The 15,350-nt window shown below is 36.6% G+C and overlaps 2 protein-coding genes across 6 annotated transcripts in view; one reads left to right on the plus strand and one right to left on the minus strand.

The window, feature by feature from the left end:
- Nucleotides 1–3,114, minus strand: part of LOC139754032 (tyrosine-protein kinase CSK-like) — a 135,205-nt gene extending 132,091 nt beyond the window's left edge. Inside the window, exon 1 of one of the 3 annotated variants that reach the window (XM_071671008.1) lies at nucleotides 2,731–3,114. The gene's annotated coding sequence lies outside the window, so the exon portion shown is untranslated. The remainder of the gene's footprint in view (nucleotides 1–2,730) is intronic. The other 2 variants (XM_071671009.1, XM_071671011.1) reach the window with 2 other exon arrangements.
- A 397-nt stretch (nucleotides 3,115–3,511) lies between these two features.
- Nucleotides 3,512–14,468, plus strand: LOC139754033 (protein FAM169B-like). Of its 3 annotated transcripts, XM_071671014.1 has the most exons (9): nucleotides 3,675–3,814; nucleotides 5,378–5,478; nucleotides 7,082–7,192; nucleotides 7,512–7,654; nucleotides 9,573–9,655; nucleotides 9,874–10,042; nucleotides 10,330–10,509; nucleotides 10,975–11,275; nucleotides 12,110–14,468. In XM_071671014.1, exons 3-8 carry the CDS (start codon nucleotides 7,092–7,094, stop codon nucleotides 11,265–11,267), a joined length of 969 nt encoding a protein of 322 aa, XP_071527115.1. In that variant the 5' UTR covers nucleotides 3,675–3,814; nucleotides 5,378–5,478; nucleotides 7,082–7,091; the 3' UTR covers nucleotides 11,268–11,275; nucleotides 12,110–14,468. The 3 variants fall into 3 exon arrangements, with proteins under 3 accessions (XP_071527114.1, XP_071527115.1, XP_071527116.1); XM_071671013.1 differs by having other exon boundaries at nucleotides 3,512–3,814; nucleotides 10,975–14,468; XM_071671015.1 differs by lacking the exon at nucleotides 5,378–5,478 and having other exon boundaries at nucleotides 3,676–3,814; nucleotides 10,975–14,468.
- Nucleotides 14,469–15,350: the final 882 nt, after the last annotated feature.

Below are 15,350 nucleotides of genomic sequence, written 5' to 3' on the forward strand. Positions count from 1 at the left end.
TTCTGGATTTCACTAAAATATACTAACGAAATATTCTAATTTTGCACATTTTAATGTTTTCTGTATGTGCATTTGTTTACTACTGTAACAGTTTTTCAGGGAGAAACATTTCATTTTCATTATTTGAATTTTGGCAATTTCTAATTTGACTGGTTGATATTTTTCAACCCAATCACGTGTTTGACCCGCTGTAAGGAAAATAAGCAATAAGGTTTATGAATAGCTCCATCAGTTTTCCACAAATAAATTATTTATATATCTTAAAATTCAGGCAGCGGATAATGGTCCCTCAGTTTAAACAGGGCACACATCAACATAGATGCCGAGGAGCGCGAATGTGGATATTATTCCATACCCTAACAAAACCTAACTTACCTTATACGTAAAAATAGGAAAATCCCGATCACCTTGTACGCAAATACTACCGCTTCAAATTAATTTCCGTACATGTAACTAAAACAGTGTTATTAGACATTTTTTGATACCTTTTAGCTCAAGGTGAAACAATGTTTGCAATGTTTGTGTGTAGGGAGCGGGAACTGGAAGGGAGCAGGGGGGGGGGGGGGTGCTGGAAATCCTCCCGTTTTCAATTTTCCAAAAGAAGGAACAGAGAAGGGGCCAAATGAGGATAGTCCCTCTATGGCTCAGTCCTCTGTTCTTAACGCTACCTCGCTAAAGCGGAAAATGGCGAATATGTACGAAAAAAATATTTGTGCGTGTGTGTGTCAATATGGAAATGACATGTTTATCGGAGATGCGCTTCAACAAAACTTATAAGGGAAATTAAATAAATTTGTACAAAACAATGGATATAAGTGAGCGTAATCTTATCAAAGACAATGAGCGTTAAAGATGATCAGGTAATTCTAAGTGACCTAAACTTTAGCGAACACGGTCACCGTTGTCTTTTCAAAGATGATGACTGGGTGGATTCTGCGAAAAGCAATACAAACAAGAATGTTCAAGGTACTTTTACTCTCCAAACTAAAATGCTGACGTGGGTTACCACACCCCTTCATAAAGAGCGAAACTGTTGCGTCAGAAAAAATGTGTAATGGTCATTCACTACCTGCACCAAATGTCAAATCTATATATGCTGCGTACGACTACCGCTATCCAGTGTTATACTGAAGCGCAGACGAAAAACAGTCTACTTAAGGAAAAAGATTTTCCGCAATCTACCTTCAAGAATTATTCATTTTTTAGTATAACTGATATGACAGACTTTGCAAAATAATAAAAGTAAAATGTGCCATGAATACAAGAGAAAACTGTGAAGATACAACACCCTGACACCGTCCGTAGTGTACATCAACTAAGTAAACTGACATTACTTTCCTCAGGTAGTGAGGTTCTTCGCCTATACATAATCTTGCAACAAACAAGAGTTCTGAGGATATTATGGAAACAAAATACTTGGCAGTCAGGTCTCTAGCCACTTTACTATTTGTCACTGAGTTAAAATAACTTCTGATCCGTGTACGTTATTGATATGGCCTTCGTGTGTCATGATGATGGGTACTGTCACCGTAAACGTTTCTCACCATACATCATCCGCGCACACAATGACACAACCAAATATAAATCTTGGCGGTACAGTCAGATTCAGCAAGTAAGAATAGTGATTTGGATAATCATTTTAAAAACATGTAAGTTTGGGGCAACAGAGCAGGCAAACAAGTAACGGGATTGTCATCATCCATTCTGACAGGCTTATTGATATGTAAACTTCAAACTAATAGCAAATTATGACTTTCTCGACTCCCAGTATGTTCGACTGTCACTTTGCCAATAAATGCCAATGTGTGTAACCAAACACTTATTTCCGTCGCACTCATCTGAAAAAGCACTTATGCGAGAATCAACAAGAGTAATCCTGGTTCGGTACGACGCAAGTCGAGTTCCGATTTGATCATTTGCATTTCTACTTTCTATCAATTATCGTGCGTCTTTTTGTGCGCAGTTTGTTTGTACCATGTTCCATACATCCGTATCTGTGAATGGAAAAGTTCTCCATACAACTTCAATCAGAATTCGGTTTCTGGTTAAGCTTAAAAAGCTAAAAGCTTAGAGAATTGCTCCATATCCCAAATATGTCGAACATAACGACACGGATGAGTATTATCTCCTCTTCTCAACAGTACACACGATTAGAATGGAAACATGTTCATTGTTCTTATAAACCTGGTACTCTCACGTGAACCAACCTGGATGGTAAGGCAAATATTCTTTTGACATACAAGTTTTACTATTCATTGTAACTATCCGACTGTGGATTCGCCAACTCCTTCGACTACAACACTAACTTGTCAGTACTTCATGAATCCCTCCCTTAACATCCTGAGCACGTAGAAGACTACCCAGTTACATTATTATGTGACCTGCATTCAAGTATGGCGCGCAACGAGTCGCTTGCCGAGACTGTGGACAGTAACTTTTCTCTGAGGGAAATTTACTGGCTAGGTGAACAGTTCCCCACGCTCACTAGTTACCTTTTCTGCCATCAAATGTACTTCCCTCATTTCAATCTAGGCTTTCCCTTACCTATATTCAAGTAACTGGTCTTGGCTTGAAGTTTATGAAGACATCTTGTTAATCCACGACGGAATGAATCACAAATGTGGATATACTCGTGGGAGAAACTTATGCTTATGAATACTTCACATAGTTGTAGATCCCTAACTATTCCGTTACAAGACGGTGGGATCCCCGGCTTATTAATATTCTTACCTTGCTTTGAGTATGACGATTTAATCTGTAGATATAACAGGTGTACACAATAAACCCTTAAGCTGGTTGTAACTCCCTTCGTTAAGAGTTTCACCTTGTTATCCTAACACTTCCTCGTGATAAAAACATGCAGGTTTCTCCATTCAACACCAGAAGTCCTAACTTTCTACATCTGCTTTGACGTATAATATCCGTTTAGCTTTGGATAAGAAAGTAATTTGTTTCTAGTACTATGTTCCAGTACACAAAATAATCGTACACAAATTTCACTCGAAGCCGTTCCATGAAATTCAAGAGATCATTCTACTGATGGAGCTCACCGGAACAATGTATGTACACGTACTCATCCCTACAACATGATAAACACTGACTGCCTCCACTCTCGTCTAAACGCTTACCATCTACCCACCCACATACTAATACTTTTATTAACAGATCCACTATTATTAATATACTTTATTGTTGTAAACTGAAATATTATCAAACTATTTCTCATATATAGTTTGCTATTTTTCAAGGTATCGTTCAACTCAGGTGTTTTAATGAATCAGTCAACATTTATTGGTTTCATTTGACTAAATCTATCATTTAAAGAGAAAGAAGAAAAACTTTAGAAATAGGTAAATATTCCCTTAAACCAGAAATTGTTCAATCAAAGTTCAAAATAAGAATAATTTTGTATTACGAATAGTATTGAAATTTATTTCGTTATTTTCTTTTCCTCTTTTACAGGCGTTTTAACTTATTTCTTCATTTATAAAGATTATTGGAACTATCAGCTGTCAACAAGGACTGTAGTCCTCGATTTTAGAAACGAAACTCACAAGGTTGTAATAATGTAGCCTTACGAAATGGTGTTAGCTGTATTATTCTTTCAAATGAAACTTTGATAAGACCGTATATAGGTGCAAATTTTTTGATGACACGAAGCCATGAAGCGTAACCGGGGGGTCATAATCGGGCAGCATGAAGCAGCGACGGCGATCCTCGGGTGCACTGGAGCAGAACACCTCACTTGGTGTGGCTTACACTCCTTCCTCTCCAAGAGGCAGTCAGATTTATAGCTACTGCTACAAACCTCAAGGTACGAACTATTTACTGAAAGTCTGTTTTCAGTGATACCACAAACTTGTGGACGGGGAAAAACGCCTAACTTTGGTGCGGTGCGGAAGGGTCGGGCGGCCCTGGATGTACGAATATTTAGTATTATCGTGGTCAGTGTGTTCTCGAATTTACGTGTAGGCAGTGAGCATGTCCAGCGTGTCCATCTTGAAGGTCTGCTGACTCCCAGGTTCCTCTGTGGTGTCTGTCTCTCAAGAAATCTTACAACATTTCTTAATTAGACTTGCAGTGTTAGTCTCAACACTTCAGAGCTGTATGTGTCTGTGTGGTGCCCCTTTACTTTATTCTTTACGGTTTCAATTGTTCTGTAACTGCTGTATAGACATCTTGTAGGAATTAGATATACTAAGGGGTCATACTTGAGTGCACGTAGCCAAGGTTGAACTTTGCCGGCAGTTTTCCTCCTGTTTGAGCTCATTCAAGGTGAATAAGTATATTTTTAGAGATTGTATCTTTTTGTCTGTGTATGATGTTAAGAAATTATGATTTAAGACTAGATTATTGGTATTCATATTGTTATTAGGTGATTAATCTCTAACTAGATATTTTTTCACTCAAGATGAAAAGATTATTAAGGTCATTTATATCTTTCATGGTATCTTTTGTCATTAAGTTAGTGAAAACAAAGTTAAATTGTAGTACTTTTTTGTAATTGATTATGTATTTCAGGGCTTTCCAATAAGAATTTCGTTTGTTATATCTTACTCTTAGCATGCACCTTTGAATCATATGCCATTTTAAGCACACCACAGACAATATTAAAGATTCTGTGAATGATCAGCTTTACCTGCTACCCTGGGTATTTTTGGTAAGGAAATTTATATATATTGTTAGTAGTATTTTCTCCATAGTAACCGTGCATAATGGTGATTACTAGATATGCTTCCTTACACTCTGCCTTGCTGTTTTATATGCATGTAATCTTTTCTACTGTGCCTTTAGAAGACATCTGAAGTGAATGACTTATAAGATGGAATCTTTTTTCCTTAATCACAGTATGGGATGTGTGCCTCGTACAGAATTTCATGTTGCTGCTATCGCAATAAAGTTTAGCAACGTACACTTTTTTCCGGAGCTTGTACAAGTTGTGTGATTTAGGTGCACCATCATTTGATTCCATGGCGAAATAACTCCTGTGTGCTAAAATGAACTTTTAAAGGCTGGAAATCTATTGTCATGAACTAAGAATTGTTTAGTTTACCTTTCACGAAATCACAGAAGAGGTTTTATTATCATTAGGGTGGAAACCCTCAAATAATTTTTAGAAACCATATTACTGAAGTAAAGTTTGTCTGAAAAGAAAATATGTTTTGAATGTATTTATCCTCAAAGCAGTTACATGTGTTGTATAGTGGGTTGATTTATCCCTATATGGAGTTCTGTTTGCTTATCGGTGGGTTCATTGTCCACCTTTCCTCTCACCAAAATTCACTTTAAAGTATTTAGCCATATCACTTTGCCCCATCATACTTAACTTGAACCTCTTTATCGTCTAGCTGATGTTGCTTTTCTGTCTCTTTTACAGATAGTACTTTTGCTTTTACTCTCAAGAGTTGGCTGCTTGCAGGCCTTCTCCTCTGGCTCGATCACACATTGCTCAATAAGCTACTAAATTCCACAGATAGTGTGAGTATTGGCAACACAGGTTCTTCAGGCTCAGTGCCTTCCTTTTACTCACAGTTAGAATGTGAAACTCTTTATCCTTGTTTTATTGTTTTTAAGATTCCTACAATCTCCTTTAAGATGTAGTTTGTCATTTCTTAAGAACTGATAATGTTTTTTTTCTTTTTTTCTTTTTCACTGTAGGGTCACTACTAACGTCAGCAGCTGTTCCTGTGATCAGTACTTGCCTTTAGCATACTTAAGTGAGGCAAAGGCAATGGTTCCCACATTTCAGGGAACATTACACTTTGTCTTTTGCCAGTCCTACAAAAAAGAATAATGGAAAAAAGTTGAAATGTTTTGTTTTGTATATATGTATTGGCATATTTCATGGGAATTTGGGTAAATAAGATGAAAAAATATTTTATAGTTGGTCAGTCAACACCTCTGGCTTAGCTCTGGCGTGCCGTTCAGAAAGCTGAAGCAGCACATTTTCAGTGTGTATGTGCTTTCCTCATAGAAGTAAATGAACAATGCCATATAACATCATGTGCCATGAGCCAGTTATAGGTACAGGTAATCATTTGGATGTAAAAATTTTTGCTATTTATATTAACTTTTTATAAATGATCCACCTTGTGTTTCTCATCACACAGTTTTATAAAATAGAAAACATTTTAGGCAATACATTCCTTTTTTGTAGTTTTTCTTATTTCATCCTTTCAGAGGAAATGAGTGTACGTCAGTGCACAGTATCCTAAAAGAAAAATACTGCTGTTTTGATTTCTTCAAGATCATAAACTGTATTATGATAGGAGTGTACATTATGAAACTCAAGAAGTGATTAATTGATCAATTTCTACTTTGAGATGTATTCATCCTTACCATACACTTTGCTCAGGAAATGGGTGAGGGTGAGAATGGTGACTTTGTTCAAAATGGATAAGGTTTGCCTCACGAAGTACACAGATAAGAAAGTGTAAAAAAAAAAAAAAAAAAAAAAGCAAGAAAATACAGAGAATAAGACAATAGAATGAAATGGAAAATTAACATTATTTAAGGTGCTGTAGTTATAGAATGTGAGACGTTATGCATACCATTGAGTGAAATTTGTATAAACGTGATTTTCAAAAGGCATTTCTTCTCATGGAGGAACCTCTGTAGTCAGAGAAGACCCAGTGATTCTTGTAAGTGTTTCTGTGGCACTCTGAGGTATTTTGACTAGTCTTCAGTGCAAAGGAAGAAGTGCTTCTTGTACATGTAATTAGTACTTATAGTATGCAATTGCTGGGCTTCTGTCCATACAGTTTGTAGAATTGTATGGAAACCTAGATAATCATCTGTATGAGAAATGCTCTCCATTATTTGGAATAGATAGCTTATTCAAGTTGATGGTCAGGTAGACACCTTTTTTCATCTGAAAATGTCATGAAAAGATTTTGTTATTACGTTTATTTTGATGTGATCTGTGCCACACCTAAGATATGTGTGTGTGGAACATGAAAATGTGAAAATGTTCTGCTCTAAATATGGTAGAGTAAAATTTTTAAATGTTCTATTAGTCATTTTTATAGGATGTATTTGTAGTTTTATTTGAATACCTGTCTAGAGGATTGCTTATCAACAGGTAATTCAGGATGAGTTCAGACTCTCTGACCCTGCCAGCAGATGCAGAAGTTTACGAGAGCATCACCAATATCGCCATCTGGCTTGAAACTCACAGTCATGCTGGGCCCCAGTAAGTATATATTGTTGACAGTCATACTGTGACACATTTTAGATGTTATACAAACTGACATCATTGATCATATCTAAATTATGATTGTATTGATATCTTTTCTCAGATAGCAAAGCTGCTAAATTCTCTTTTTCTTTCTTATAATAGCCTCTCCACCATTAAGAGCCAGGTTTACAAATATGTCTGCTTTCTTTCTGTGAACATAACTCTCTCTTTCTTGATGGTCTTTAATAAGATTGTATGGGTTCTAATACACTGTTACCTTGTATTTAGATTCAGAAATGGAAGTACTTTTTATCATTGCCATATTTGTGTGCAGACAAACTCCAGAAGAAATCACAGCTGAAGATTTAGCTGTAGCTGTGCCAGGTGAATGCTTGTTCCCAGAACTGTGTGCAGAAAATGAGGAGGCTACTCATGAAGAAGAAAAGGGCATCCTTGTGTATACAGACAGTAGTGAAGGTAAGTTTACAGTTAGAATACTTGTAATTAGATTTTTTTTTTTTTTTTTTTATACTTTGTCGCTGTCTCCCACGTTTGCGAGGTAGCGCAAGGAAACAGACGAAAGAAATGGCCCAACCCCCCCCACACACATGCATATACACACGTCCACACACGCAAATACACATACCTACACAGCTTTCCATGGTTTACCCCAGACACTTCACATGCCTTGATTCAATCCACTGACAGCACGTCAACCCCGGTATACCACATCGCTCCAATTCACTCTATTCCTTGCCCTCCTTTCACCCTCCTGCATGTTCAGGCCCCGATCACACAAAATCTTTTTCACTCCATCTTTCCACCTCCAATTTGGTCTCCCTCTTCTCCTTGCTCCCTCCACCTCCGACACATATATCCTCTTGGTCAATCTTTCCTCACTCATCCTCTCCATGTGCCCAAACCACTTCAAAACACCCTCTTCTGCTCTCTCAACCACGCTCTTTTTATTTCCACACATCTCTCTTACCCTTACGTTACGTTACTCACTCGATCAAACCACCTCACACCACACATTGTCCTCAAACATCTCATTTCCAGCACATCCATCTTCCTGCGCACAACTCTATCCATAGCCCATGCCTCGCAACCATACAACATTGTTGGAACCACTATTCCTTCAAACATACCCATTTTTGCTTTCCGAGATAATGTTCTCGACTTCCACACATTCTTCAAGGCCCCCAGAATTTTCGCCCCCTCCCCCACCCTATGATCCACTTCCGCTTCCATGGTTCCATCCGCTGACAGATCCACTCCCAGATATCTAAAACACTTCACTTCCTCCAGTTTTTCTCCATTCAAACTCACCTCCCAATTGACTTGACCCTCAACCCTACTGTACCTAATAACCTTGCTCTTATTCACATTCACTCTCAACTTTCTTCTTCCACACACTTTACCAAACTCAGTCACCAGCTTCTGCAGTTTCTCACATGAATCAGCCACCAGCGCTGTATCATCAGCGAACAACAACTGACTCACTTCCCAAGCTCTCTCATCCCCAACAGACTTCATACTTGCCCCTCTTTCCAAAACTCTTGCATTTACCTCCCTAACAACCCCATCCATAAACAAATTATGGATTGTAATTAGATGTATCCATTATATTATCGAGGGCTATGTTTTTTCTCTCATCTTGTCTTTTTAGACATCTTATTTCATAATGCAGTTGAGAAATAGGATAAAATCTATATCCATCCAGATCTCTTAATGATAAGATACCACTGACGGCATAAAGCATAATGCAAAGCCTTTATGGAAATGTTAGAAAAAATATGTTTTGTAGTATCTTATTGTAGATGATCAAATATCTAGAAATTAATGCTCATATTCAGACTGTTGATAGCTGAATGCATGAAATTGAAGTAAGAAGGGCTGTTTGAGGGAGACCAAAAATGAAAGAGAAAAATGTATTATGTGATAAGGTTATTGGTTATTGAACAAACTAATGGAGTTTACTTGAACATTGGTATTACGTCTTGTGTGATTCAAATAATGTTACAAGATTTGTTGTATTGTGTTGGTAAGGCAATGCTAGGAATAGATGAGGAAGAAATAGCCTCGTTTGCTTAAACTCTAGATTATACCCTTAATCACCCTTCTTTTATTCAAGTTGGGCAAGGAATCACAATCAACAGGACTTGTCAGTATGTGGGATGATTGTCACAAAAAATGAGTGGCATGTTTTGATAAGCTATGCTTCAGGGGCATCATAATGGATGGTTCATGATAACATTCGATTTTAAAGTTCTGTTGGAGCTTTACTCAGCTGAGCCTTGTTTAGGCAGGTCAAGAATCTCGGTTTCTATCTTGTACATTGTAATGAAACCAAAGGAAATCTGTGTTTATGTATTAAAATATGTTTTTCTTACAGACAAGTATATATGGCTTAAAGGAGATTGGCATCCCCTGGAGAGAGTTTTAAGTATAACATTGCCAAAAACTGGATGGGTTCGAGTAAGTAGAAATGTAATATACAGTGTTTCATTTACCCCTTTAGTTTTCACATCTTTTTAATGGCTATACTTACTGCTGTTATTAGCAGATGAGTATTGCATGAGTATCAGTGAAACCCTCTGTTGAATAAATTAATGTATCACAGTGCAGAATTATGAAAAACATGAAAATAGAATACTGGGTATTGAATGTTAGTGGCAAAGTGCCTGTTATGTCAGACTTCGTGCCTGGGTGAGCGGCTGCTGGTGCTTGTGCTGACACAGTTGGACTATGCTGCTCGGGAGGCTGAGGCTGAAGTGCCCTATGGCTGCTGTCCCCTGAATGACCCCACCTACCTCCTCTGGCATCTGCACCGCCCAGCTGGCATGTGCTCGCTGAAGCGCAAGGGTCAGTGCTCTGCTTATATCTTACTCCTCTCTCTGTTCTTTCATTTCAAAATTTTTGTCGTTGAGGTTGGTGACCTGCATGGACTATTCTTGTTGAGTTTCATGTCATTACTTTTTATTCAAACATTATTCGTTTGTATACAACCTTTTCTTGGTATGTTTTGATTATATTTTTTAAGAAAATAGAGGTACTGTTTAGTGTACAGTGAAATTATTGAGTATATTCAACTGCTTCATTCTTATTAGGACAGAATTCTTTGCATCATCTGATTGACTTTGAATGAGCAGGAACAAGTATATGGGGTGGTGAGGATGTTTATGCCTGTGACACCCTCGACACTATGTATGTTCGACCATGTGCTCGACGACAGGGTCATTCATTGGCTCTATTACGAACTCTGACATCAGAGCTTCCCCCTGGTGATCACCTTGGCCTGTCTCATCCTGTATCTCTTAGCATGTGTAAAGGTAAGTTCTCTGAAAGGCTAAATGATATGTATAAGATTCATATTGTGTATTTCCTAATTTCAGGATAAATGATGGGTGTTCTGTTTCCCAGTGTGTATTCGGATTAAGTTTTACAGACTAGTCTCGTGCAATTCTTTGCAGAGTAACTTCACTAGCAGTTGATTATGCATTATTAACAAAATCAGTTTAGACAAAATCATGGTATCAAAGTACAGTTGAGTCAATTTAAATGTTCTTTCCATTCTGCTGATACTTACATATTAAGGTCTATCTATCCATCTATATCTCTGTCCCCAACTAGAACTCCCCAGGGTGTGGCCATGGCAACAGTCATCATAACTTGTGAACTCCTGTGCATATTAAGGTTTATATTTATATTCTTAGGTCATGTATTTAAAACATTTAAGCATTTGTTTTCAGGAGGAAGGATATTCTTGCAATCTCTAATGATGAATTTCTCTTCAGTATTGCTGAAGTTTATTCAGGTTTATCCAGAGCTCCGAGATACTCTCTGGACACTGGATGAGGATGGTGAAGTTTCTGGTACAGTGACACTCATGCTTGGTTCTCTGATGATGCGTGGAGCCCTCCATGGAGCTGGTACTCGGAATTCCTCACAACCACACCATCCCATGGAGGATTTACACCAACCCATGGAACAGATTGATCATCCCATGGAACAGATGAGTCTGCCACAGGAACAGCAAAAGCAAGAATGTCAGCAACAACAGGAATCAGAGCCATGTGATACATCTTAAGGGCTGAGGTAGGAGGGGCACTCTTTATTTATTGAAGTTCATTTGTTGTTTGTTGAAACTCTGGGACGTTTTTATAAATTTGTATAAACTATAATTGTAAGCATCTGCAATCTAAATATAGTTGTTAATAGAGAGGTAAAATGGATATTTCTTTTAATTTGTTTGAACAGACTTCCAAACTGAAGGATGTAGATTTAATGAGAGTTGGTATTGAAGATAGGAAGAAACTGGCTGGTATTGCATGGCAGAGAAAGAGTGGTTGACTTGAAAATAAGAAATATTGTGTTTTAAAGTTACGAGCTTGATAGGGAAAGACATTTTCTTGAAGTTAATAGTGGGGTTGGACAAGGAAAAGGACACCAGAGTTAAGAAGAAAAGATTCATTGAGAGGTTGTTGTTCAGGTGTATGTGTTCAAGTTTTAACTGTTTTATGTTTAAACCATGTCTTTGAGTACCACAAATGTTGATTGGTAGACTAACTGGGTCTTAGTAGCAAGTACTTTAGCTACTCCAGGTCTTTAGGTTTTTGAAGCACTTCTGCTGTCTAATTAGAGACCTTATACATTATTTACAGTAATTAGAAAAGTACAGTAATTTCCTGTAAAACCATTGCATAGCATGCGGGTCTTAATCCTACATTGGTATTAAACGCTAATCTTTCAGATACTGTGGTGAGGAATGTTAAACATGGTCATGTGTGAATCAGATACCAGAGTTATAAATGTGGAATAGTAAATTAAGGATTCTGACAACAATACCGTAATATATTCTTTCTGTAAGAATCTAAAGATTAATAATATTTCTGTCTGTCTATCTGTATCTCTGATGCCCGTTCCATTCAGGAACTCCCTTAGTGGAGATGGCCACGGCAAAAGAGTCTCCATAGCTGGTGAACTTCAGTGCTGCTTCTTAGCCTTTAGTGCCTCAGCCTTAACAGGCCACTGGCAGAGGGCAACTCTAGCATAGTGAAGCAAAAGTAAAAATCCCTGACTTTAGGTACAGAATATTAGTTTGAACCCTGTAGTGGAAAACTGCATACGATGCTCCATTGAAGCTGGAGTAGCTTAATGCTGTTACACTTTTAAGATTAAGTGGGTAAAAACATAATTGCTTCTGCTAAACTAGGAAATTAATGATTGGAACTATCCAGCAGGATTGCCAGAGAGAAGAATGTTACCAAGAGAATGCATGAAATGCTTTCAAATTATTGAATATTTATGTGTAATACAGTGAATATCTTGAATGAGAAAGAGTGAAATGTATGTGTTCTTGCAAGGTTGATAAATTTTCATCATGGAAATGGTAAACTTCATGTGCAAATGTTAAATTGATATTTGCACTCAACTACAGTTTTGTTCCTTAATATTGCAGTAGAGGAAGTAGAATGGTATTTGATAAGCATTTTGTTGGAGATTATAGATTTGATTTTTAACCTAAAGTCAGTAAATAACCAAAGTCACATAACAGAATCATATGTTGCATCTCTTGTACATATGATACCGGACTGAGAATGGGCAAGGACCAGTGTATGTTGTGATGGTTTTTTTTTTTTATTTTTTGATTAGTGGACAAAATGAATTTGTGATCTAGGGTATTGAATAGAATGTGGATGAACCAAATATATGGATATTAAGTTAAGAAAACTGAAGCTACATATGTGTTGGAGAAAAGTATAGGTACAAAAGATATTTTTACAATAACTTTACTTCATTAGTGTCTCTTATGACACTGAGTTGGCATCATTATGGACAAGAATGTTTTCTAGTCTGAGGCTCAGGATGGCAAAGCAACAAGTCTTGCATACATCATTAAAGAAAACAAGTGAAATATCACACCTAGCTAGAATGTTGCTGATGAGCAGGCCATAATGATGTAGTCAACCACAAATCTGGATTTTTATGATGAGTAAAAACTTTAGATAAAAAGAAATGCAGCTTGAAGGTAATGAATGATGGTTGTGACTATTTTTAAGGTTTCTAAATTATCTTGATTATTATATACCTTATAGTGAACAGATTTGTAGGTGCTAATACTTTCATCTGAGGCCTTCAACTTGGGTGCTGCAGTCTTATGGTGTTGAAGCATGCATTTCTGTTAAGGCTAGGTTCTCCAAATATGTTGCTCTTTATGTTCTAGTTTAGGGTATATCAAAAGGTTCTTCAACTGTTTTGGTTTATTTTTACCTGTAGGTATTAAGCATTAGTTTTCTAATTACACTTTTGTGGGATTATATTATATTGTGCCACCTTTATTATGGAAGGTAATTATAAAACTAGACATAGCCTAGATCTAGAGCACGAATTTTCTTTAGATTAAGTTTGCCTTTTGTAGAAGTTTACTTTCTACCCATTATAGTTAATTTCTTTGGCCATATTCATATTAGAATCCACTTGATGATTTGACATACATTCTTAAATTACACATTACTCCACAAATGTTACTATATTAAATTACACATTACTCCACAAATGTTACTATATTCAATTTTTCTGGCTATATTTTTCCTCTAATTTCTGTTTACTTCTTCTATACATCTACATTCTCTTTTGTGGATACCTGTTAAAGCATCCTTCAGTCTTTCAAACACATTTCTTATTGCAAGCAGGTGGCAGCTGCAGCTGCCTCCTTTATTTGATAACGTAACCAGCATACAGAATTCTGTCAGATATTTCAAGCAGTGCTGTTAGGTTATGTTTACTTGAAGGTACATTTGAGAAGGATTGCGCATACTCCACCCTTCTGTGAATGTAGGAGAAAGTGGTATTATGTAGATAGATTGATAAAGATTTGCTAATGAAGCTTATAAACAAGAACTTTACTTAATGGTAATTATCTTTCCTCTTTGGTAGATTGATTTAGGAACACATACAAAATGTACCCCAGTTGTTTTGTCATGCTGTAGGTTAGTGTAGGAACAGTTCATATAGTTACTTTACTTTTTGTATTATTCTATGTAGTAGAAAATACCTGCATTGTGTTTTCAGTTAAAGAAGACATTGTTCTACAGGATTGTTAAAACTGATAATAAAATTCCTTCACATTTTGGACTTATTTATGCATATTGTTTTGATTCTTATTTCTTTTAGAATCTTGATCATTTGAGTATGTAATTAGGTTTTACTGGAATATCCCATTTATATATGATATTATTCCAAAGGAACCTTAACTGGTATTTTTTAGGGAATTAAAGATCAAATAAAATATTTTTGTATTTCTTTCCTTAATGAATAATTTATGCATAAATTCACAGGTGAAAATGGGTTTGAAATTTAAGGCATTAATTGAATTAGTGTTTGTTTTATGATAGGTAAAGGCATTAATTGAATTAGTGTTTGTTTTAGGATAGATGGCTGGCAGCAGCAGAAAGACCAACCCAGGAATGCCTCAGTTTTGACTCTGTGATACCAATGAGATAGAACTTAAGATTTTGTATATGTATATACAAAATCTGTGGGGCCTGGATGTGGAAAGGGAGCTGTGGTTTCGGTGCATTATACATGACAGCTACAGACTGAGTGTGAACGAATGTGGCCTTTGTTGTCTTTTCCTAGCGCTCCCTCATGCACATGCGGGGGGAAGGGGTTGTTATTTCATGTGTGGTGGGGTGGCGATGGGAATGAATAAAGGCAGATAGTATGAATTATGTTCATGTGTATATATGTATATGTCTGTGTGTGTGTATATATGTATACGTTAAGATGTATAGGTATGTATATTTGCATGTGTGGACGTGTATGTATATACATGAATTTATGGTTATATACATATAACACATTATATATATATAACATATACAATATATTGAAGTGTAAAAGTATAGAACTTTTAGTATTCGTATTCTATAATTTCTTATCATTAAGCTGATTACATCCTGCCATGGTTCAAAAGTAAACATCAGTAACCCCATCTCTTTCATGTAACATATCCAAGAAATCATTAATTAGTCATGGTGATATCCACATCTATTAATACATACATACCTTAGCTAGGTAGTGTCAAGAATAGATGATCTCAGACCTTTGAGGGAAAATCTTTGCGTGGCTCCTTTTACTCCAACTTTTAGAAAAAGGTAACATTATTGAG

The sequence above is a fragment of the Panulirus ornatus genome, chromosome 16 (genome assembly GCF_036320965.1).
Source record: "Panulirus ornatus isolate Po-2019 chromosome 16, ASM3632096v1, whole genome shotgun sequence".
Classification (NCBI taxonomy): domain Eukaryota; kingdom Metazoa; phylum Arthropoda; class Malacostraca; order Decapoda; family Palinuridae; genus Panulirus; species Panulirus ornatus.